The sequence below is a fragment of the Gallinula chloropus genome, assembly GCF_964237585.1.
Source record: "Gallinula chloropus genome assembly, chromosome: 12".
NCBI lineage: Eukaryota > Metazoa > Chordata > Aves > Gruiformes > Rallidae > Gallinula > Gallinula chloropus.
In genome coordinates, this window is record NC_140097.1 from 17,865,551 (window position 1) to 17,891,874 (window position 26,324).

General features: G+C 39.5%; 2 protein-coding genes across 2 annotated transcripts in view; one reads left to right on the forward strand and one right to left on the reverse strand.

Moving 5' to 3' along the window:
* SYN2 (synapsin II) overlaps positions 1–26,324 on the reverse strand; it is a gene marked incomplete at both ends in the record, with an annotated part of 173,562 nt that overhangs the window by 55,535 nt on the left and 91,703 nt on the right. The window lies entirely within an intron of this gene.
* TIMP4 (TIMP metallopeptidase inhibitor 4) lies at positions 1,415–26,281 on the forward strand (the record flags this gene model as incomplete). The annotated part of the gene is made up of 5 exons (XM_084269426.1): positions 1,415–1,544; positions 19,398–19,495; positions 25,021–25,135; positions 25,785–25,909; positions 26,084–26,281. The coding sequence occupies 5 exons, from the start codon at positions 1,415–1,417 to the stop codon at positions 26,279–26,281; spliced, it is 666 nt and encodes a 221-aa protein (XP_084125552.1).

A 26,324-nucleotide genomic window follows, 5' to 3' on the forward strand; every position in this document is an offset into this window, starting at 1 on the left:
CGGGACATGGCCTGCAATGTTCCTGACTCAGTTTTGAAGATCTAAAGCCTGAAAATGAGACCCAGTTCTAATAATTCTGAATATTTGCGTTTTGGATTTCTTCTAACAGATGGAGAACTTGGCGGGAGGGGAGTGGGGGGAGAGAAGCTGAGTACCAATAGTTGTAAAACTGACCTCTTGCCATTCAAAAATAAAATAAATCTGGTGCTGTGAAACATGTACAAATCTATATAAAGATAACCCACTTTGTCTACACCTAAACCTCAAGAAAATACATTTTCACACGTCTGCATTGAAGTGGTTTGGATTCTGTTACTGAATTTTCAATTCCTAACCTCAATTTGTGAGGTGACAAAATATGCAATCCGTTCGGTGCTTCTGTCCTGCCTGGCCATCTACATATGTATATTATTACTCTCTAATCAAACCTTATGTTGCTCCCTCGTGAAAGAGGGAGTACACACATCCAGATTTCTACAGCGACAAAAGATCTGAAGTTGAAAAAGATTTCCGAACTCTTGTAGTTATGCCTGCGCTCCATGTTCCACATGAGCCAGAAAATACAGATACAGATCTGTGTTGATTGGGATTACACAAATAAGGAACGCAGAGAAAGAGCTGTGCCTCCAGCATACACCATGGGTATATTTCTTCTTGTTATTTTAAATCAAATCTGTGATGAGATATTTAAAAAATGCTGTTTAGTGCAGCATTTCTTTCTAATTCATTATTCTGTGTAACTAGCAATTGTTGGAAGCTCACAAACAGAGCATTGAGACATTGCCTTTTCATGAATGAAGTTCTGTCCAGCCTGCAAACAGGGACGTCATTTCAAGAAAGCACAGAGAAGCGCAGGGGAAGATCAGGGGCTGCAAATGAAAGCAGAGCTTAAAAAGGGACAGCTTTGTTTACTTGACCAAAATCCAGGAGAAGGTAGCAGAACTCCTTTGAAATTCAGACAGGAGGGAAATTTACTTGAAAAATAGAAAAATCTTTCTTCTGCTATGGATCATAAAATCAGCTTCAGCTACTCGTAAAATGTTTTTGTAAAGGCTTTTGATTATTAATAGTTCTACTGACTCATAATAGCAACATTGCAACGCTTACCAAGGTAACCTCTCTTCTGGTACAATAACTGTCACCAATGATGTGCTTTTTCCTTAAAGGAAGGCGGAGTTAGGAGTTACCGTCGGGGCCATAAATAAGAGGGTCCTATGTCAGGGAAATTAGAAGTCCGTTAACATAAGCGTATACTCAGAGCGAGCATTAGAGGGCTTTCCTAAACCATCCAAGCCTGTTGAAACCGAACTGCACGCGGAAGAAATCAGAGAGCTGTTAGGAGGTTTAGCTATAAAGCCACCAGTAAGAAAGCGCATTTTCTCTTGGCTGACCGATTAGCTGTGCTCAAGGCAACATGAGTCCTGTCCCGAGTACCTTGTTGTTTTCAGTGCTGCTACTTCTGACCCACAGGATTGAGGAGCTGGTGGAGGCGTGCAGCTGTGCCCCTGCTCACCCGCAGCAGCTCATCTGCGACTCGGCTTTAGGTGAGTGAGAACTGCCGCGTGCTTTTAGCTCGCCCGGGAGGAGATCTAATGGGGCTACTCAGACTGCCGCTGTGGGGTTTCCTACAGCCCCAGAGGAGTGTGTTTAACCAGGTGCCTTAGTCTCTCCAAGGATTTTAAACCAAAATGACTACAGAGAGGGTTACGGGGGAAAAAATGGTAGCAGCTGTTCTGCTTTTCTTGATTGTCCAGAGTATTTTGTGGTTACAAATTGTTGTTGAAATCGCTGTGTTATTTAGTGCCCTGTTTATTTCTTTTTTTCATAAAAGAACAGTTTTTGTGTTGGGTCCTAGCTGAGGGTGAGTGGGAAGCATACCTGAACTTTCAAACAGCTGCTAACAGTATCTGTGACAGAATATTCTCTCTGAAGACGTCTGCTAGGTGTAAACTTTGCATATAGGGGTTTTTAGAGCACTCTGGGGAAAAAAAAACCCAATCAAATCAACCCCCCACATAAAAGTCCCCAGCTATAACATGTTGAAACACTCAATCACTATTCTGCTATACTACAATTTCTTTAATTGGTTGTGGTGGGTTTTTGTCATTTTCCAAAAATACCTGAGCAGGAAACTGATAGGCCCTTTATTCTGTGCAGACGAAATGGCTACAGCAGTTCTGTACAAATATAACTTTCCAGGCTTTAGGACAATTGTGTTTCATGATACTCAGTCAGCACTGTGGTTGTCAAACAACTTACAGAAAGAACCTAAAGATCTTGAAATGAGACTGCATGGGGATAAGAAAATGTGACATTTTGCTGCCTTGCGATTTCATGAGCTGAAGCTAAGGCTGGTTAGCTTCCATCTAGTGTGAACAGTAAATGTAGAACATGAGTTTCCAAAGTGTCACAAAATTAGCATCTCTATGGGGCAGGCAATACCTTCTGCATACTGATTAATTGCTTTTATACCCTGACAGAAAATCTTTGTAGCCATGACAAACTCTAAGCTCTGTTTGTGGCCATCAGTTAAATTGTTTTTTAATCTGGCTGTGTTAAGCAACCCTTCTCATTAAGTTACCTACACCAGGCATTACAGACTTGGGGCTGTTTGAGGTGTGAAAGAAAACAGAAGTCGTGCTACCAGGAGCTTTACCACATATGCGTGCCCCTAACTGCTGCATCTGAATACATCAGAAAGTAAGAGTTTTTCAACAGACTTAGAGATTCTTCTAACAAAACAATCTCACAGCAGAGAGGAAATTCTAACTACTCATTATGAGACCCCTTCCTTAGGGCAGTCATTATGGACTTTTTACATAAGCTAAGATTTATTCCATTCTTAGATACCTTTTATAAAGAGTAAACGTATGCTACCTCTATATTTGAGTACTGAATAGTGCAAAATAAAACTACTTTATATTTGGACTTGATACTCAAGCTGTCATCTGTACAAATATAAACAGCACTTTTTGACTAAGGAATGTTTATAGCAAGGACCCCTTTGTTTAACATTTAGAATACGTAGCAATGCTATTTTAAACTGATAAAATGACAGAGATGAAGATATTCATTCATATAAATATGTGTATACATATTTTTATATATGAATATATGTAGACGTAAGACCTGCTCAGAACATTTATGGAAGAATTGTTTGATTTGCTCTGGCCACAACATCTTGCATAAGCAGAGCAAAATTACTTGAAAGGAGCCAGAGAAGAGCAGTGGGGTGCCTGCCCTGTGAGAGAACCGACCAGCCTGGCAAAGACAGCCCCTCAGTCCCTGATGCCAGCAGTCTGATTTTTCACCCTGTGTCCAGATGAGAAGGCCATGGGCTGGGGCTGCCCCAGGGAAGGGGGGCAGCAGTAGGCTGGAGCCCTGGACACAGCTCCATCCCCTGGGAATCCCATCTGCGCCTCCAGAGCTCAGCTTTGCTTTGGACAGAGTGGGCTGGAAGCCACCCCAGTGTCCTTGGGGCCGGAGGGTTCTTAACAGGGATGCTGAAACCCCAGCCATGCTGTTAAGTACCCATCCAGTAGCGTACCTCAAACTTCTGCGAATATCACCAGACTTAGAGAGAGGTAAGAAGATTAAATTGAATATCTGTACTTCAACACTTTCAGACTACCATAACATTGATAATGCAAAGGACAGAGCTCTTCAGCTACCAACATCCATGGGAGCTGAATAGCTACTTTGCTGAATCCATCAAGCTTTTTTCAGTTATTTTTAAGTTCACCTATCCCTCTACCCACAAATACCTTCATGTATTTCCTTGCAGAATCTAACCCTAGCACGTCTTAGTAACACCCCTGAATGACTCCATGTCTTTCAATTCTGTGGTAACACAGAAACTGAGACAAAATCTTGGGTCTTGCTCATCGAACTACCAACCACTATGCATACTCCAGCTATGGCATTATTTCTCACCTTCACTGTATGTTTGGAAAATTTTTAATTCCCTTTAGTATCACTTATGTTGGAGGTGGAGGGGGTGGTTCATTTCTTGAGCCACTAACTGCATGTGTGGAGCCAGTCAGAACCCTCAGTGTATCTCTGAGGTACCCAATGGGAAGAAAAAAAAAAATCAACAAACAGAGAAATTAATTAAGTCTGGGACAAGCTCTTTTCACTTTAACTTTTGTTCACATGGTTAGTGCTGTGACACTTTGTCTTTTACTGTCAGGAGGCTTTTGTGGCTTTATTCTCTTTCCAAATACCCACAGCTACCACACACCCTGAGTAACGTGACAGAAGTAACAGGCTTTCTGACAGGGTGAGAGTAAGAGAGAGGTGCTGGTCTGGCAAGGCACTGACTAAGACTAAACCAGGACTGAGTGATGAGCCCCACAGGTGTTTGGTGGCTGCGGGAAGAACAGAAAGGTGGGCAGTAAATCCTGCCAGCGTGCCCTGTCAGTGCTGGATGCTCTCAAACCCCACGCACAGCTACACTTCTGAAGAGGACTTTGGAGGGAAATGGAGAGGGGAGTGAGCAGTTTCTCACACAGCTCTGCTAAAGTCACTGCTGACCCCTGGCAGGGAGCTGAGGGAGCTTTCTCCTTATAGAAGGGAACCGTGCTGAGGATGTGCTGTTTAACGTTTCAAATGCAGTAGTGTCAAGCCAATACAGGAGAATTCCTCTGATAGTGGCTTTCTTGGAGAGAAACCATGGACACAATTGGTGTATGTGGAGAGACACAATTCCTTTCTAAGTCTGTGACTGAATTCATGCTGGGTTTTGCTCCAAAGGCATAAGCAATGTTACTTTTTGGACAGTAGGACAAATACATAAATACTTGGCCTTTCTTAGCTATGTAACACCAATACAAGTTAGAAGAATCCTTTCTGATTTAAGTGCCTTATAGTTATTGCTTATTTTTCTTAACTATACATAAAAATTTTTATTTTTACTGAATATTGGGCACCACATTCCAAAAGAAATGACCAACAGATCTTGAGTGCAAATAAACACACAATATAGCCTCACAGGATAGTTCTATAGGTTTGGGGAAAAGTGTTACATATCGAAATATGACAGAAGCTTTACAGCTGGAGCTTGGCAGTATTTTCAGCCTGTTAAAATCTCATAAGGTCACTAAAATCAGACATTGTAAAGATGTGCCAGATGATATATTAAATTTTAATCATATTAAAAATTTTACTTAAATAACTGAGTTTTCTAAGTTGGCTCCTCTGGGATAAAATTACAATATGCTTTTCTTTATTATTGACTCTCTTATTAAAACTTCCACAGCTCAGCGTCCCAGGATTTTGGCTCTCTGTAATACAGGATCTGGTTTTGTACTGGAATGGATTAATTTGTACATTATTAGAGAGGGAAGTAACTTTACCTGATGGGGGAAAATCAGCATTGGGAAAATGTATTAGAAATATAGACAGCACTTCTCACAACTTAAGGGAGGAAAGGTGAACAGGGAAATTAAAGTAGACTTTATATTTTATTCTTACTCTATTAATATTATATGTACTCACCATATTCTTAACCACAGAGAGCCTACCTGCTGTGAGCAGTGTGGTTATGCAGGCCCTGACGCATGCTGAGGGTACTGAGCACCTTCAGTGGGGTGGAGGGTTCTATCAGAAAATGAAGCAGCTGTGTGATTAATCCTCCTGCGTGTAGGAGCACGGTGTTGACACAAACAGTAGTAACCTACCACATAGCAGAAGACCATTAAAGACAGGGATGCAACAGACCTTAGACTTCTGGGAGGGTTTCAACAGAGCCTCATAAAAGACTCCTGATGCCGATGCTTGAAGGAAGGAGAAAACGGCCTCGCTGCAGAAGGCTGGTGGCAGAAAGCTGGCTGACCCTGGCCATGCTTTTGGACAGACCTGGGGTCATCCAGTTGACATCTTGGACTTGCCTACAGTCTTCCAGACTTCACCTCCAGAGCAAGGAAAGGTTACAGTGCTTGATGTATGATCTGCATTTAGATTATTGTCCTGCCCAATGGAGGCAGATCCATGGCAATAGCCTACCTTAGAGCAGAGATTCATGACAATGATGCCTAGGTATACTTCTAGAGTAACTTCTCACTGACTGGAGAGGATTATGTAGCTATGATTTCTCAGGGTTCCCACACAGAAATGAGAGCAGAGTTTCTACTCCAAGAATTGTGAATTCAATAATAGAAATAACGTCCTGGACTTCTGCTGTTCTAGTTACCTCTCAAGAGGGAGAGCACAGCACCTGAGCATGCTTTTTGCAAGAATTATTATGAAAAAGAACTTGCAAGACTGTATTAATGCCATTGAAAGAGCACTCTGCCAGAACAATATTTGCAGAGCCCTAATTATATTAACCAATGATTCATCTTAAAACCAGCTAGAAATTGTACTAATCTCAAAAGTGCAGTTATTCATACTGGGTAGGTTTAATGCAGAGGTGCTGAAAATGAGGTAATTCTCCTCCCCCATGGCCTCAGCAAGCGGACGAGAAAAGCTGAATTCCAGCCCTATGCTCCATAGTCCCTGAAGTGCTCAGGAAACAATGGTGGCAGGTAGGGATCATTAAGTCATACCCTTCCCTACATCCACTTTTTGTTACGTGACTAATAGTAAGTTCATTAACAAAAATTATTAAGAAATAGACCTTGTACAATTAACTCCCGTTTCAGCAGACCAGTAAATGATATAAATGCCAAACCCACTTTTCACCTATTTTGGATGTACAATGCCCTACCAAAGTCAGTTATACAAAGGGGGATGGAGGTTTCTTAACTTCTGTAAGTATGAAAAATGTATATATTAATTTCTCTTACTTGTTGGTTACGCACAGTATTATACACATTAATAATATTTTCAAACAAAAGTTAAAAAACCCTAGACCACCTGAATCCTAGGTATTACTTAGCTTAAAGTACCTACTGCTGCACTCAAGAGTGATGTTCTTAACACAGAAAAAACATCAGCGACCCCGCCAAGCCCATCAATGGTTCAAATGCCTGTGAATTGCGATTAAGTCATAATTGCAGTACATATAAGTTTCTTGGCATCATAGCAGGAAACTTCTAAATGCTTTCAAAAACACAAGGGGTGACTGCACTGACTGCAGAGATGTGGTGCCGTTACAATGCTTACGTACAACTACGTGTATTTCTACCTGTCTTTGCTGAATGGGCAATAAAGCACTTCAGTACTCACATTCAGTGCTGCCATGGCAATAGCAGGCATTGAGTCCTTCCGTTTGCAGCTAACATAGAATAAAATGTTAGTGGAGCAGCTTCCTAGCATAAAGACTGAATTTCCTGTTTGGGACTAGGAAGTATTAATTCAGTAAGATGTACAAATAACCCTAAATCTACTTCAGGTTTTAAGACAGAAGTAAAAGTTTCGAAAACTTCCATGTCTAGTTATTCTCCCAATTTGCTTTTCAGATTAGAATATAAGACTTGAATTGCTTTGCCAATACCATGCAACTCTAAGAAATAATTTCCAATCTTCTGTAATTACTGCTCTTCAGAACCCTGCCATTTAAGCATGAAAATGGGTCTTAGTCTGGAAAAATGCAGTCACTCTCCTTCGCCCATTGAACTTTTTCATGGCAGCGTTCCCAAAAGCTTAGAAGTTGTAGCTATAAAATGAGGTGGCATCATGAAACTGGACAACAGGGCAGAATTTTAAGGAGACAGATCCACTGAGCACCATGCTCCTGTCAATTAGAACGTGGTTGACAACCATAAAATAATTCAGCTGTAGGGAAATAACAGAGCTGTGTATTGTGCAGTAAAATGACATCTCAGGAGAATTATGCCAGTCGCCTGGTTTAGAAGTAACTCAGTAACACTGACTCATTGCCCAGTAGGTTATAAATGCAGGGTAAGAAAATCAGGAACTGTGTTATTTTTATTTTAAAGCCTCCATAATATAGTGTTAAGAAACTAAAGCCCCACGATTTCACAAACAACGTTGTACACACGCTGTGTGGAAAACAAAGCTTAGAAACAAGATTAAATCATATAAAACACAGGACATGAAAGGCTGCCAAACTCTTAATCCTATTAATCTACCAACTTTAATCCCTCACTTTCTCATTAAAAAGCATCTCAATAATGTGGGGTTTCTTCCGCACAGAGGACGGGACATGCAGCTATGAATGGAAATCTACAATAACATTATGTATGTTGTTCTTCAGACTTTAGAGCATAAAGAGAGTGTTATTCCTCAGCTGAAATTAGGCAGATGTTGATTACTAGTCAAATGATGTGGTATTTGAGGCTTGTGAAGTAGAGAGAAATATTTCTGGTAACATGAGTAGCAGCTGTAAAAACAGTGCAGAAAAATAAAACTGACCTTGAACAACATTAGGAAATCATGCTATTTTTTAGGTAACATTCAAGTTAAAAGAGTACCACACATCTGTTAAAATGTACTCACCTCTTCTTTTTTAAACTTTATAAAATCTAGATTTTAAAATGTAACTCATACATTGAATGTATTCTTCTAATTAAAAAAAAAAATAAAACTGCATAAACTTCTGGTTTAACAAGGAAGCCAAACTCGATCAACTCTTGCCTTCAACACAAGGAATTTTTGCATCTTGAGCCAAAAACACATTCACAAACCCCTGACCTACCTGAGAGTCCTAATGAGCTTTAATATGGGCCTCCTACATTCTGAAAGCCTCAAATGGAAATGCATTTTTGATGCAGACTAGCAGTTTTGTGTTAATTAAACACATAAGAGTAACCAAATTCTGCAAAGCATTTGTTGAAAAATAATTCAGTGCAAATTAATACCTGTATGAAATTACGATAAAGTAATCCTTGGTATCTGCTACGCTGACTTCTGAAGCATTCATGGGTGTTTCAAAACAGTGACTTGTTGGAATGCTGCAATTCTTTCTGAATAAAAGCATCTTGAATAACAGCAAGTGATGAAATATCCTAATTTATCATCTAGAAGAGAGAGGTCTCTCACTGTCACCTTGAGTAACTAAGACATTTGCACAGTGCCTGTATTAATTGGGCAGAGGGGCCCATACTGATTAAGATGTTAAACCTTTTCTGATGTGTTTGTGTCCCTTCCCTTCAATGTGCAAGATGCAGGTGTAGCCACCATCTTTTTCTCTTTTCTTTCTTTTTTGCATTGGGTCAGTAGAATTTAAGTCTGACTTACTTGAAATTAAACTTCCCCTTGAGAAATCTCTGTGGTGTTCTTCCAGCCCAAGTGATGAAACATCACTACAAGGATTTGGTTTTTCAGTTACAGATATGGTTATCTCACCACACTTACCTTCTCACGCAACTGGAAGCGCCACCAAGACCAGGGAACGTCATCAGCACACATTGCTTTCCAAAGAGTAAAGGGGGAAAGCCTGCTATTGTTACTTACAGCAAGCTCTGTGGTTACAGAGCCAAAAGACTTGTGTCCAAACAGTCTACTACGTTGCACTCTTTCTGATTTTGGAAAGCATGGTCCAGTTAATTACTGGGCTGCTGAATTAGTTATTTTACAGATGGCTGTAAGCATTTATTGATGTAATATATTAAGAAAAACCTAAAAGCAGGAAAAATAAAATTGTCTTTACATCCTAACTAGCACAAACAGCTTTTGAACTTAAGATTCTCTTGACCTTGAGTCCAGGAGCTGTGGAGGAAGAAGAAACAGTAGCAGTGTAGACTTACAGTTAATAAATCCATTCTGCAAACATAGAGGAAAAGACTTTCTGGATTCACTCAATACTGGGACAGTTCTGCCCTGTGTGCTGTTTACATTTACACTTGAACTCATACAGCAGCTTCAAACACCTGAGTGGTGTTACCATTTGGAACCGGAACTGCTGTTTGCTGATCTGTCTTGTTGAAAGATAAAGTGACAGATGAGCTGTTTGCTAAACATATTTGTTCTTTTTCAGCTATTTAAAGATCATTCAGGGGCATTATTTTCTCACATGAGAAAAGAAAGTATAGGGGCTTAATGTTAGGTTAACTCCCAAAAGAGTAGGGATCATCTAGCAGTGCAGCAGCTATCCTCAATTAGTCAGCTATCTCTCTTCTGAAGTCTGCATCAATTCAAAGCTTGCATAATGCTTCAGCAATATCAATAATCAATAATTTGGTAGCACTCCTGTAGGAATGTAGGAGTCATCCCTGGTCTCCCATGAACACGAAACAAACCGTTGTGACAAGATGCATCAGTTTCCATTCAGTACCTAGGCTTCCCCCTCACCCCATTCCATGATCTAGAATCTTCTGTATAAGAAGAAAAACATTTGTGAATACTATGAAACTATTGCTTAGACGTGATGACAGTGGCTGCCAAGTTTTGATTTCAAAAACACCCAATAAAAGCCATAAACAAACCCAATTTATGGTAAAGCATTTGGACATGCATAGCTGAAGTGGTCTCTAGGTGACGAAGTGCTTGACAAAGAACTATTGCCATTGTAAACCATAAATACATATATATATTCATAAAATAAAGGAATAGAATGAGACATATTTTGCATTAGAAGTATACTACTTAAACCAAAAATGCCAAAATGTTACCTAAAGGATGCCAAATGTTACCTTAAAGTTAAAAATTAGTACAATACTGAAGGGAAGATGAAGCCCTTTGAGTATTCCAGTAAACTCATAACAAGCAGATTCTGAAAGATCACAAATAAATTTGAGTCAATTGGGAAAAAAACCACAAGTTGTCTATGAGTTTAACTCTGGTTACATATGTTAAATAAAGGAAGGGATTTACATGCCTCCAAATTGAAACTGAAGAAATACAAGCCAGAGTAGATTTTTCAAAACAGGGAGTACAGACGCCGTACAGTTCTTCTCAACTCAAACTACATGAAATGCAGCTACAGGACTAGCAGAGCCTCTCCATAACTAGCAGAGCTAGTTAGAGAACTCAGAGCAGTGAAAAATGATAAGAAAAAAATAAAAAAAAAAGAAAATTAAAAATGAGAAGGGGCATTTTTATGAGTCTATAGTTGGAAAATCCTTCATCGTGGACAGAGAAACCAGAGTATTTGCTGTCAAGGGACTTGCTTTGAAAAGGTTTTAAACCTTTCAGGTTAGACTGATAACATTACTCTCAGGGTACTGGCACTTGGTAATATTATTCATTACTTTGGTCATTTACACGCAGCAAACGTGACCTCTGCTCCAAGCAACTTACTAACACACACAGAGATTTCCACAACTACACACACCATAGTGATGGATACTCATACTCTCTCTTCTTCAGAGAATTCAGATACCAGAGAGCATTACCAATACTGCTTCTGGGAGGTAACACTAATCAAATACTGAATCACAAATGTAAGAAAATAAAAGTCGTCTTTGTCCTAAAAGTTATACCCCTATCTCTAAAATAATCTGCTTTAAAAATATCAGAGCATATGTAAAGCTACATGTTGGGTACTTAATTAGCTATTGTGAAACATTATTTTAATGTCAATCCATCAAAAACTTTTGCCTTCTTTTGACAGCATTAACAATACTTGTGAGTTTATGCCAAAGTTAGGATGCTCTTTTTGTATTCCTAGTACTGCTTTCTTCCTTTCCCAAGTACTTTGAGAAATTATGATCCTTTCTATATAGAGATATATAAACACATATTAGATGAATGAAGCAAGTTAATTTGCTTTCTTCATTGGTGAAACTCAACTCTTCACAATAAGCAAATGTGGCAATTAAGCCTGTTACATAATGGAACAATTTAGCTTAGTTAGTTAAAACTATGGCAAAGTTGCACAGGGAAAGCAGTAATGCTGCACAGATGGGACAGCTGCTCCGAAGTACGGAGTAAGACTTTTACAACCTCTTGTACATATTAGACGCTTTGTAAGCAATATAAATCAGCAGCCAGTGCACACTATTTAGAATTCTCTCCAAGCGATCTATTCAATCTTCTCTGTCCAGCACAGTATGGCTTTAAACTGGGTTCATTAATCTTTGTATGCTGTGACAAACTCTCCGTGGATTCCTCTTCCTCTTTGAGGTTAAGATTATCCTCTTTGCCTGCTGACTCTTTCCCTCTCTGCAAGAAATGTTAAGTGTATCAAATGTCCAGTTTCCAATCTAAAGAATAAGGTGTTTCAGGTTGTTTTGGTCATATCTCTGCACTCAGAGAACCCAAGCATTCAAAACTGTCTTCTTGGGTTCCTCTGGCAGATTTGATAGTATTATCCTTCAGTATTCTTCAGGAGTCAAGGAGATATACAAGGTTTGTAAGATTGGACCATAATGTACTAGGTATAGTACCTTTAGCATCTAGATGAAAAGAAGGTCAATGAACTGTGTGTTCATACCTTATCTTCAGACTTCAAGGCAGTTATCCTGGACTTCTAACATTATTTACCATAATTTGAGTTTAGGTGAATAGGGGAGGCCAGGTCCATTCTCACACTGTGACTTAGCTTGCTTTCCGGCTGTTTGCATTTCCATTCTTGGCCAGTTACAGATAGATCTGAACTGGAACCAAATCTGACCTGCACTTGTGTGTGCTGGCCAGGCTACTTTGAACATGGAGATCCCACTTGGAGCAGCTCTTTCATTATAAATAGGAAAGAATTACAGTCCCATCTGTGATTTCATGCTGCTTCTCCTCTCCAGTCTCATACTGAATCCACCAAATTAACTCCCACTTAAAACTTAAGATGGGCACTGTTGAAAATCTAATACCCAGATTCCTCCCCATTCTTCTCTTTGGAAATACAAAGCATTTTAATACTTGTTTTCTATAAGGAAGCGGTGGTCCTGGATTGCACTGATCACTAAGAGGGAAAGGGTGACATGTTGCTAAAAAAGTCTTTCTTTCTTAATCCTGTATGTAAACACTCCGACAATAATCACCTGTCCCTGGGTTGCAGATGTTTGCTTTAGTTTTGCTCTGGACGTAACGTAGCACTGCCAACACCTAGTCTCCAGTTATTTCAAAGTGGTTTATCCCAACAGTCAAATGAAAGTCATCACTATTGTGTCCGTGATTAACTCATTAACTGGAAGTTTCCCTTTAGATACCACAAAACAAATAAAGGCAAATAAACTTTAACAGATGCTTTCAAATTCATTTAAATGAGGCTCTTAATTAGAAAGAGATGGGGATCAGCACCCGTAAGAATTACCACCAGGGAAACTGAGGATATACTGTGTATTTCTGTTTGGACAGACCCAGCTAAGTAGGAGGATAACCTCCATTTCAGAGCAGGGGTTACAAAAGGAGCACACATAGAAAAAAGTATAAATGTAGTTTTAGAAATGTTTGGTAAAATGCCCTTCCCCTCATCACTATTCAGAAGGCAGAGTGGAGATCTCAAAGCAAAGGAAAAAGTAGGTGCCTGAAAGGAACATGGGCACACCAGCACAGGAACCAAAACAGGCATGTCATCCTGTAGTGGTCCAGAGCCCAGATCCACCTCCACTGTCCCCTGCATCACCATGCAACCACTTCGGGCTCCGGGTTGCTGGCTCTAGGAACCTGACCTTACACCTTGAAACAGCTTGTGTGCTGTTCTCCTCAATGTTCTTCTGACAAATTCTTCCAGACAGTGTATAGACCTGAGTTGCGTAACAGCCACTGTCACACGCCAGCCACGACCGGACAGCAGAGCCGCTGAAGGAACAGCAGCAGCTGAGCAAGAGCAACTGTAATTGCTGTCACAGTGGTATTTACTTCCTTAAACTATGTAAAACAGCACTGGATCTCACAAGTGTTTGCATTGAGACAAACCCTGAAGAGCAAACCTCCTTCATTAAGCTCTTCAGAGAAAAAAAAAAGAGTCTCTCTCTACATATATGGTTTTGATAAAAAACCCAAACAACCAAAACTTCCTTCTTCCCCTTAAAAAACAATAATGGACAAAAAGCATTTCTTAATTGAAACATCAAGTTTTGAATGAACTCAAGGTCTCTGCCATTGGGGCTCCAGCAGTTGTCACTGTGGAATCTCCCTTTGACTCATATTCCAGATGTGCTCTTTCAGGAAATAGAGACATTTATCTAGCAAGCTACTGCACCCCAAAAAGGAAAACCAGTTCAGATAGATAGACTGGAGTTTTGCACATTTGGATACTTTCTTCTATCTGTTCCCAGAAATATTTGTGATGGTGTCCTCAACCCATCCATGTAATGATCCATTTTTACTGTGATCTATCTCCTTGTGCCACTTATTCCTTGGCCCTGGAAGAGCAGTATCACCTGGCAACAGTTTGATTGAAATCTTGGACATTAGAGACAGGTAGAAAGGCTCAAAAATGACTCCTTGTATTTTAGGTACTTAAATGAGGCAATAAAAAAAGTGCTGTATGTCAACATCACATTCTTGTTGGTAACTTCATAACCTTGTTGGTAACTTCTTACATCTTTCTTTTCCTGTCAACAGCTTTTAAGTCTCATTTCAATTTTTTTTTTTTTGTGGCAAAGCCTATTCTGACTATGTGTGATATGAAATAAACTTCCCTGATTTCTTGGGAGAAAGTTTGTTTAAACATAGTATTAAATTTCTATTCAGGCAGCTATGCCATAGTCTGCAAACTTCATCTGAAGTGAATGGGAAGGTAGAACCAAAACAGATTCCTCCCTACAATGCCTATTTGAAGGATTTTGCTAGTCCTAGTTGTGATCTCAATCTAAAAGGGATCTAATTATTTGGACATGTCAGGACCTAATGCTCTTACTTTCTTAATGAGGGCTAACCTAAAAAAAAAGAAAAAAAAAAGGAAGCAGCTGAGCATCCCAGTCTAGACAAACTTGCTCCTCTATTTAACAGCCTACCTATTGCTGAAGGGCTGGCAGCTCTAACTGGGGTTTTAAGCTGCAACTTCCTAAACAAAAAATACAGTGCAGCTAATATTTCAAACTGGATGCATCCATCATGGTGATGATGATCAATAAATCTCTTTCAATTCCAGAAGACAGTGAAATATTTTTCTTCTGAGAGAAATCATACCACAGGAACAAAAATACTGACCTAAGCCCAACTTAAGTAGAACAAAGGTTTAATAAGGGCCCGTATTTCTCATATTACTGTGATCTTAACACACTTGACAATTTTGTTCAGAATGTAGCTTGAGTGTTGAGTCCAAACAGATGACAAGAGATTTCCAAAGCTCCAAGTATCAGCCTCCCTATCTGTCCATCTTTCAAATTCATACTCTTCTTAACATTATTTTTATTTTTACTCATATTTATTAAGATTATATATTTTAAATAAGAATGCACATAAGCAATTACCATTTCTTGTTCTTATGTGCAGTAATATTTGAAGTATTTTCCTATGTAAGTATTTTTCATTACGTAGTTGTGGATATTTAACAGATACTTGGGAAAAAAAGATCTGATTTATTCATCAGTTTTTACCTTTGGCTTTACCTCCTATTTCTTAGGATAATAAAGTTAATCTGGAGAGTAGACGCCAATTTGTTTTCCTTTTTAAAGGAGTAATAAAGTTGATAAAGTTGCCTGTCTTGAAACAATAGTACTGTGACCAGCAGGTTTAGGAAAATGGTTAAATAGCATCATCTTAAACATGTATAAGTACAGTAAGACTATATAGAGTATTATCCTAAAGAATACATTATTCAAGAATACTAACTTGTAATAGTCTTTCCTTTGTTAATGCCTTGGAAATACCTCAGAATCTAAAAAGCTACTACTTTTAGGGACCATACAACTTTCAGTGGACAAAGCATTTATCCCGATTCCATCTATATCTATGACTCCGTATGGGGCCTTCAGTGTACTGCTCAGTTCTTTTGTGGCTCCTCTTCTGTGAAATAGATGGTTGTATTCCATTGCATATGTCACTGCAGCAGGTAAAATTAATCTCAGGATAGTGAATTTATTTTTAAAGAAGCCCCTAATATAAGTAGGTCCTGAATCCTAAAAATCTGTAATACACAAGGTGGAGGTAAAGTTTATTTACAGGTAAATAATTAGCACAGCTAATTTCAGAGAGAATCACCCGTGTGTGGGAAAGATGCAGTTAATGCCTAACTTTCTGCTCCTCTTGCATACACACACTTTTGTACAGTATAAAGCACTTTTCTCCTGACTGTATAAACACAAACAGACCCGATGGTATATTCAGTATGTTCTGTGCTTTACCCAGGGCAGAATTACCTTGTGCTGATTCAGAAATGGCCAGGAGCTGGTTATTGTTATTCAGGAAAGTAGAAATTAAAATCCACTTAACACATTTCTACCAGTCAATGTCCAACTGCCAAGCTGATTTTCGAAACGGAAGGCTGTCCTCTCACAGCCGCGCTGCACCGTGACACTGGTACTCAAAGCAGCAGCTGCTCAGAGAGACAGCCATAGCTCGTCACTGTGGACTTAGCGTAGCCGTGGGAGCCACTGAGTGCCAGCTTATTTCTGCTCTGAGATGCGATCTGGCCTTCGCTTCCTTTCAGTTCAGTTCCCCAAGACAACCTTCAGCTACAAAGCGGGGATAAAAGCTTAAATTTGATACAAGATAAGTTGATAAAAGATAAAAGCCTAAGTTAGAAAATGTGAGTTCTGCTGAAATGTTAATGTCTTTGAAAAACAGTATAGATTTTAAGCACTGAACAAATTTGAGGCACACTGAGTTACTGGCATTGGAACACGAAGGCTACGCGTATGTATTTCATCGATGCAAGTTGTTCATAAGGAACCAATAACTGTCTGAGAGCTAAATGACATTATTACACCGAACAACCCGAGGTTGTTCTCAAAGAGAGGAAAAGCCAAGCCAGCCATGTTATACTTGAAACCATTCCTTGAAAAGAAGTGCAGACTCGGAGGAATCCAAAGTTATAACCACCCTCTGAACCACAGCCTAAGAGAGGGAGATGGCTAGGCCCAGGAATGCAGCATCAGGAAGTGCTTGTGGTTAAAAACAGAAGCAACCACATGAATAAAAGGGTTTAGGAGACAGCTAGACGACATTGATTGGGAAAAAAAGATAGAGCAGAGAAGAAAGAAAAGCAAGAAGGATTAAAATGCCCCAAAAGATCTCTGTGCCTTTGAATCTGGTTTCAGGAGAAAAGTAAAACCCAAATAACTCAAGATTTAGACATCCTGTAACAATAAAACTTTCTTGTCATTAAAAAAAATTAAATCTCATTTTGGTCTTTCTTCACCATCTGGAAGCTTTCTCTTAAATAAACAAATGAACCAAGCACACATGGCATAAAAATAGTTTTCATTTTCTTCTACACACTGAGAAACAAGTCTCTTAATGGCAATCCCCAAAACGTTACAGTTTCAGCCTTTCCTAACTCCATAGAGACCCTCTGAGCTATAATTGATCACTTGTAACATCCCTCTCAGACGCTAACAAGCCAAATTTAATAAAAATATGAAAATGAGTAATGTTTCAACATTGAACACAAAGGGAAAAGTAGTTTTCATTATCCTACAGATGTTTGCTTTGAGCAGGCAAGAAAAGATTTCCTGCATACAAACCATGTTATGAAAACACCAGAGCTGGCTCCTAACGTGTCTCACCCTTACCTTCTGAACGAACTCTTTAATGAGAAAACCTTTTTTAGGAACTAATGATGCAAAGGAAAGCAAGGCAAAACAAACCAACGTGATTCTAATTTGACCTTTCCAGCAGCGTAGTACACACAATCCACAACACTTTTTATCTGGAATTAGATCAAAGCACTTAAGAAGTACTGTTAATTTGTGGGAACATAACACATCTGCAGATGATTAAAGAGATGCTGCCACTTACCATTTGAAATGAGGAATTTGCTGTTCTTACTTAAAAGAACTCTTTCCTTCCAATCCAACCATTGCAGCTGAAATTCTCCTTTAAAAGGGTTTCGATGGCCTGGGAGGAGGGAGCAGTGTGCCAAAAGATAGAGAACTCAAGCTTTGAAGCTATAGGCATCTGCATCATGTTGATTATTACATCTTAGCTTGCTCTGCTAATAAGTGAGGAAATGAGAATTGCCTATTATTAGATGGGACTAACCTCTATTTGACTGTAGGGACAACTACCATCTGGGTTTCTTACTCCTTTTCTTTAGATATAATGTTTAGAGATCAACCTATCTAATGAATGTTTTTTGGGGAGAAGCACCATATCGATGCCAAAATATTTTCCTCTGTGTTAGCTCAGTAATTTTTTCAGTGACTGGGAGGTAGGAGGATTTCACTGTAAGAGTGGTCAAACCCTGGAACAGGGGCTGAGGGAGACAAAGAATCGCCATTCTCAGAGACACTCAAAACTCAGCTGGACACAGCCCTGAGCATCCTGATTCAAAGTTGAGCAAGAGATTGGACTAGACCTCCAGAGGCTCCTTCAAACTTAACTTAGTCTATTAAACAACATGCTTATTTAATACTAATTTTGACAGAATGAGTCCTTTCATCATGAAAAATAAACCAAAAGAAAACAAAGCAAAAGGTGTCCAAGACTTGCCCTCATGCTGAAGAATATTTCCTGGTGTCTACCATGCCTGCAGATGTCCTGGCAGAGAACCATCTCTGCCCAAAGGCGAATTAGACTTACAGTTGAAGTACTGTTCGATTGTTGACTGCTCTGGCCTTTGCCACCACCTCTCTGTGCAGATATGGACTGTTTGTTCTAACAAGCACGATGTCTGCAGAGGAGCTGGAACTGCAGCCACCCAGAACTGAGCAAAAATAGGAATCTAAATATTTTTTGGGGTAGAAGTCCCCAGAGAAATTCTGGCCATCTAGTATGTTCTTAGAATGCTGCTATTCTCTGTGCCCCACAATCCTGTTATATTTTAAAGGGCATATATAACAGAAACACCTCAAACAAACAGGAAATAAAATAAAATAAAATTAAATTCCTTCTTCTTCCATAAAGTGTCATACATTCTTTGTATAAAGAGGAGGAAGGGAATAAAAGGTGTCAAAAGTGGAAGTAATTAATTTATACGTGTTTAGACAACTAAAGACATGGTATGGTAAGAAAAATACTGAAATCTGTGGTCTCAGAAAAGTGAATGAAAGACTCCTCTTCTTGTCCCCTAATTTCATACATAAAATTGATGCTTTAATCTTGTCTGGCACAGTCTTTCAAAGTGCTCAACTCTATTTAATTGATGAACAACTCTTCTGTCATCAACAGAAGTGTCCCTTTCCTTTGCTCTCTGATTATAATGATGGGTGTTTTTTCTATTATTTTTTTTGTGATTGAAGTCTTTCAAAGATTTTGATAAACAGTTTTTGTGAAAACTGGGTGGTAACTCAATCCAGATTTTCAGATTCATAGAAGTTTCAGATTTATATCACAGCACACAGAATTTTATTTTCAGGAGTTAACTCAATCTAGTGTTCTTCGAGCCCTGAAATCTAATTCTAGCTGAAGTATAAAAACAATGCTAAAGTCCATCAATATGATGTTGACTATTGCTTGTAAAATTGGGCACATGCTTACTCTCATTTAAATCTTTTTCTTTATCACAGTGATTCGAGCAAAAATAATCAGTGAAAAAGTGGTTCCTGCCAGCGATGATCCTCTTGATACCCACAAAATGATCCGGTATGAAATCAAACAAATAAAGGTACATTGAATCACTTAGCTGTTTTCAAGTTCAATGCTGATAACCTATGTATGTGACTACAGTTTAGCCCTACATGCTCTGAGCTGGAAAAGGCTCCAGCTGCCTCCACGGTTAGACCCAGCTGAACTCCAGAGAATAAATCAAAGTAGGGATAAATGAAAAGAAGGGGGGGCAGGGAAAGAAGAAAAGCTGTTCTGACATTCTGGGTTACTTGCTAAGTAACTATGTTTTGATGAGAAGATTTTTTATTTGCAATTGTTTTATGAAAACTTTATGAAAGTGTTCTGCAACCTATGAATGGTGTTCAATACATTAGCTGTTCCTGGTGGAGACTTGATTGCCCATGTTGAATTATGGTATCGCAACTCCCTGAGCGGATGATGTAAGCTTTATAAACAGAGGAAAGCATTTCCAGCTGAAATAGCAAGGGCCTTTGTTCACAAGCACATAGGGATATGTGCAGAAACGAGAGACCTTCCCATATCTTCACAGAAATAAAAATTCATTTGTATGAACGTTGCTGGGAAAGAAAACCCCAAGCTGGAGCACCCAAAAATGCAATCATTCTGCATCTCACGGGACTTTTCCATTATTTGGTCTGCTCCAATAAGGAGACAGTCATTAAAGTCTTTTGAGACAACATATCTTGAATCCTTTTCAAACTCTCATGTTGTGAGAAAGATCATGCCCTACCTGCTTCTGGAGCACACAAAAGATAGGTAGGTTCTTTCAATCCAAACATGCAGCGTGCATTGGTGAGGGTGCTTGGTTGGGTGGTTTATGTTTTCTAAGTGGGTTTTTTTCTCATTTTTCATGGAATGTTATTTTGCATTATTTGTATTGACTTGTATGAAACACACTGGAAACCACTGAGTATCATTATGGATGGCTACGTGCTGTAAAAAAAATAATTCAATGCTTCAGATTGTATCAGGGGGCCACCTCACAGGAGTTTTACTAAGAAAAATCTACAGCAAACAAGAACACTTCAAACCATTTTCAAGGATGCTATTGCACGTGACTTCTGTTGAGGCTTTACAGCCATTTTAACAACGCTGCTCTTTCTGCCGCACTAAAACGAACTCTGAAACTCTTCACTATCTGCCGCTCGCTGTCTTACACTATTAAGGGTATTTTCAAATGTTTCTTTACAGAAATAAGCATATAAATACCAGAGCAATCATCTTTCCTCCTGTTAGTGCTTTAATTTCCTGCTCCTACCCTGCAACACTTCAGTAGCTTCATCTTATACTTCAGCACAAGAAAGAATGAGAAGTGTAGTCTGTGTTACTATTTTCAGTCTGTAACCCTGTTCTTCAGCAGCAGCACACTGAAATCTCTGAAATATGTTAATTTACTGGAGCTGCTCTGGAGTTTCTCCCAGATTTTTGTAAGTGGAGACCTATTCAAAACTCAAGCATCAGTAAAAGGTCTTCATTTAATTTCACTAAGCTTCAGAAGGCACGTCAGCTAGGACTGGACAAACCAGAAAGTATTCTTCTCTATAAAAAGATGATGTACATCATCACATACAAGCTTAAGCTACAGACAGATGGGTTAGAACAGTTCCAACCCTTCAAATTCTTACTCCTGGCCAGAAGTGAGGTAAGAGGAGGTAGGAGCTGAGGCTTCCACCCTGGCATGCAGGCTGCTCAGCTGCCTTGGGACCCAACTCCCAGCTTGGCCTCTCCCAAAAACCCAATGGAAAGAGTTTTGTTTGAAACTTCCACAACACAAAGAGGCTGAGAGCAACAGGAGCTTCTGTAATCTGCCAGCCTTTTGTGGGATAGCTAGTAAAGGGCCACTGAAATAAATCCAGAAAAGCAACTTTGCCTGGGCCTGGTAATCATACAGGAACCAACACAGAGCGATGTAATTGCAGTGGAGCAGGACAACCTACAGACTAATAACATCACAGAAATAGCTTGTGGGAGATCTTCGAACGGAGCCTCAGGGATCAACGACATCATTTGTGTATCTCAGTTTCCTGAGTAACTGAGAATTTGGTTGCCCACAGCAATAACCTGATATCACCCTTTCTTATTTCTTCCCTCTGATGATAACATTTAAAAGCATCTAAATTGACAGCACATGGCAGAATATTAGCTTTTCACTCCTGCAGTCTTTCTTCTCTTGAGTACTTACTGGCCAATTTCTCATACTGCAAATTGGATGACATGCAGTTTCGATAAACCAAGCAGTCCTTTGGACATCAGATGGCACTGACCACGTGTTTCTGGCTAGCCCTGTGCACAACATTCACAGGTCTGGGCCAAGAATTTGCTTTATATAAATTAAAAAGTAAGAATACTTTCCCTAATCATCTGTCTGGAGCTGGAGGATCTAACAAGCTAAATCACAATTATCAACTCACGATTAGTTTTGGTGAACACCTTTTAAGCCACACACATTTGCTATTCCCTCAGCAATTCTCTGCTCTTAGTAAAGAAACACAGAACCTAGAGAGGGCACAGCTTACTGCAACTGTAAATTGAGCAATATGCTGCTGCTTCTCTTATATATTCCTCTCTGGACTGCCTGACATATAACATTAGTGTTTATGCTACTCCTGCTACAAAAATTATGTTTGTGTTACTTTAAATGCAGTGCATCAGGCATAGCACTGGAACACTGGTATTTTAGAGGGGCATAAATACTAAATATGATTGTTATTAACTTTCAGAAATAAAAAGGAATGATGGGTTTCATTCATTTTGCATATATAGACTGGCACAGTATGAAGCCAGGCATTTTGTCAACTACTATTATTTTCTTTTTTTGTGACATTTACAACATTATACTACAAAGAGAAGAATATACCTGATTTATATGTGATCAACTATTTGTCTTCTTGATAGTATTGTTATTGACTTGGTCATCTACCTACTCTGAGGGGCAGCTAAATATTAAACTAGTGCCATTAGCTTTTGTGAGACTCTGTCCTGTATTACCAAGCTAGTGAAGTGAGGCCCAAGATATTCCTGTCATATGCAAAATCGACACCGTTTACTGAACTGAACCAGTATAAGCACCATTGCTAAGGAGCTCCCACACAAGCTGCATGGACGAAAAACCACGGAAAGAATCAGACTTCTCTTACGAGACAGTGGGCTCCCCTCCCAGGGGAGTGAGAGGAGGGATTTCAGCTAAACACAGTGGTACCTATGCTTCACAGCAGTGCCTGCTGTTTCAAAGCCAGGTATTAGTCATTCTGTGAAGCTAAGAAAATAAGCCATGTTATAGCTCAGAAGCATGAGGGAGTAACGAAGACAGAAGGATGTGATGATTATAACAGGAACATGCCTGAGTCAATTTAAGTAATAGAAACACTCTTAAACCCCGCTGTTCTCAAGCGTTAAAGCAATAGCTGTGTGCTGGTCTCTGTTACATGTGTTAGAAGACCTGGGCCAGTGTCAACACAGACTTCAGCCTCAGGGTCACATCTCTCTATTCTCCCACTCTTTTGCCCTGTTTCCCTACCTCAAATGAGTCCTGCCAGAACCTCGATGGGAATGGACCACACCACAATGAAGAATCAAATGAAGCCATCCCATCCCTTTACAGAGAAAGTATCCACACTTTCAGGACATGAGAGAATACCACTGAGAAGATCAAATATGATTTAATGAGTGAAACAGAAGATTGTTATCATAAGAAATGTCTTAACAAATGACCTGAGATTGGTCAGACTGTAGTTTCAAAAAAACCCACCCCAACAAAAGAAACACCAAAAAATTTAAACATTAACTAGATCTCCATTATAAGTTGCCACAGTTATTTAGCTTTTTTTCCCCTACTAGCTAAATCAATTTGTGTTCTCTGCATAATGCCTCAAGTTAATTTAGATTAAGAGATGAGATATAAGGAGTTGTACCAGTGTAGCCCGAACAAATGTTTCTGAATGTGGAGGGAGCTCAGATGGGAGGATACCTGCATAGTTCACATAGTTACTATGTATTAGACATCCGCATCCAGTACCCACGCCCTGAGCAAGGCAGACATAAGCATCACAGAAGCAGGGGGATACAAGTTTGAAATATGGCTCTTAGCAGGGGTGAGGAAGGTCTGGGGCTCCCAATGCCTGCTGAGCTAGCAACCAGGCAGGTGCCCTGCAGCATGTGTCCAGCCGGCTCCTGCGTCCTCATGTGGCCATCTATCCAAGAATCATTGAATATGTTAGGTTGGCAGGGACCTTTAAAGGCCATCTAAGTCCAACCCCCTGCAGTAAGCAGGGACATCTTCATTAGATCAGGTTGCTCAGAGCTTCATCGAGCCTGACTTCGAATGTCTCCAGGGACAGGGTTTCCACCACCTCTCTGTCTCACCACCTTTTATATGTGGCTGGCATAGCAGACTACTTTTATCTAATAAAGTTAGACATCTTTATATCATCTTTATATATGTTTTCTATCTTCACTGCTGCTTTGTACAGGATACCAGTTTGGTTTCTGTTTTGGTTTGGGGTGTGTGTTTTTTCTGCTAAGTATTTCAAATTGACTTCTAATATTTTTGGATCCAAGTCCAATGACAACTTTGGGTTTTTTTTTATTCCATAAATAAGACTTGAAAAACCAACATATTACAGTGTATTTTCTAGTGCCCCTGTACCGTTTAAATCTCCAGAGAGAACTTGAGTAGCACAAAAACATTTTTCTAGTGACGCCAGCTGCAACTGGGAGAGCATGCCCTTGGGAGCTGTGAGCTTTGCGATTGTCCACAGCTGTCAGCACACAGCATGATGTCACTATGTGGGGCCCCTGAAGTGTTGGGATTTCAGTGATGTCATATTGGGTGATGACAGGCATTCTGATGTTGATTAGCATATTACGGTTCCTTCTCACGTTTGGTTTGATCTTTTAATGGCTTGCTTCAAAAATTATTTTCATAATTGGAAATGCTAGTTAAGGAGCAGCCAATATGAGCCCTGTGCAGGCTTTGATCCTGAACCTTCCCATTTGGGTGCTGCAGGCTGTAAATTCAAAGAGCAGGATCCCCTCTCCTAACAGTTATTTGAGAAGGTCGCATTGGGCAAAATTCTTGATGTGGAAAACCTGCTTGCTTTAAGGACCAAATACAAGAACAATGCTGTTTCTTACCACGTCTCACACCCCTGAAGATACACACCACTACACTGACCAAGACAAAATTTCTCCTTTTACTATACTGTGAAATATTTGCATCTTACAACACAGCAGCACCTCAGAGATGAATGCTGTCTCTGCATCACACCTCACATGGAGGATGCCAGCAGGATGCAAATTAAAGAGATTAAAGGTCCATTAAAAACACTGAAAAAGCATTATTTAAAAACCTGTAATTTTAAAAGGATGAAGACCAAATTTCCTTCCAGAAATAATGGACACATTTAATTAGTGTAGAAAAGGAGTTGATATTTTCTTAGACAAGTTCTGACTTTGGAGTCCTTTTAAGAAGGGATGCACCGTAGATTTCTTTCAACTGTTGTTTGAAACTGCCTTTTCATGTTTGTTTTCCACTACTGACTTTCAGTTTCTGCTAATTTTCAGATGTTTAAAGGATTTGAAAAGCTGAAGGATGTCCAGTATGTCTATACTCCTTTTGATTCATCACTCTGTGGAGTTAAACTAGAAGCTAACAACAAAAAACAGTATCTTTTGACAGGTAAAAATGTAACAAAATTAAAGCACCTATAAAACCAGAAGTATTGGCTTAGACTGACTTTGCAAAAATATGCCAGCCCCTCTTAAAATAATAATATACTTATGTACTAAGGCATACAGAGTGAGATGTAGAAATTATGTAAAGCTGTAATTATACTGTGATCTTTGATGTTTTCCATCCTTCATCCAAATTTCATAAAGCATTTTCAAAGGAAACCAAGGTCAGTAACTATGTAATTAGTCAGTAGGAAGTATGCCAGTGTCACTTGTTTAAGGCTGACAGTATGATTTTCCCAGACATCCTTGATGAGGGAGCACATGCCTACAAGTATGCAGATTTGGGGTTCTAATTGACTACAGATTTTTCTATAGGGTCCTGATACCTTTCTTAAACTACTGCACTGGTATCCATCCCTTGCTAGCAGGTTATCAGCATCTCTTGAGAAATAGCCATCTTAGATCTTTTACATTTATTCAGCATGCAACCATCAGAACAGTTCCCTCAGTTATAGATTCACTGAAAAACAGTGTTAAGTAACAACTAATGTGGTGCAATTAGTAAAAAACTTCAGGTATTCTTAAATTTTTTCCAGTATTTAGAAAACAGTTTTATTTGCTTGACTTATTTTTGACTTTTTTCCATGCTGTAGGTCAAATTTTAAGTGATGGTAAAGTCCTCATCCATTTATGCAACTACATTGAACCATGGGATGATTTATCCTTGTCTCAAAAGAAGAGCCTTAACCAGAGGTATCAAATGGGCTGTGGCTGCAAAGTAAGTATAGGACAAGAAACCATCTAAGGGTGGAGCCCACCTACAAACACCAGTAGTTTCCACTGATGGGAGCCGTTTTTGTTTAACGCACCATCTATTTCATGTTATTTGAGAATAAATAGCATTTTAAAGGAGCCTGCAACGTACTGAATTAATGTACTATTTCACGTTTAGATTACTACCTGCTACATGGTGCCCTGCTCCATCACTACACCAAATGAGTGCCTCTGGACAGACTGGCTGATAGAACGAAAGCTATACGGGCACCAAGCCAAGCATTACGCCTGCATCAAGAGAAGTGACGGCACTTGCAGCTGGTACCGAGGTGGTCCTCCCCCCGAGAAAGAATTTATTGATATCAGCGAACCCTAAAACCATCACCTCCTAAAAAGCCTTGGAGTCTAATTCCATCAAA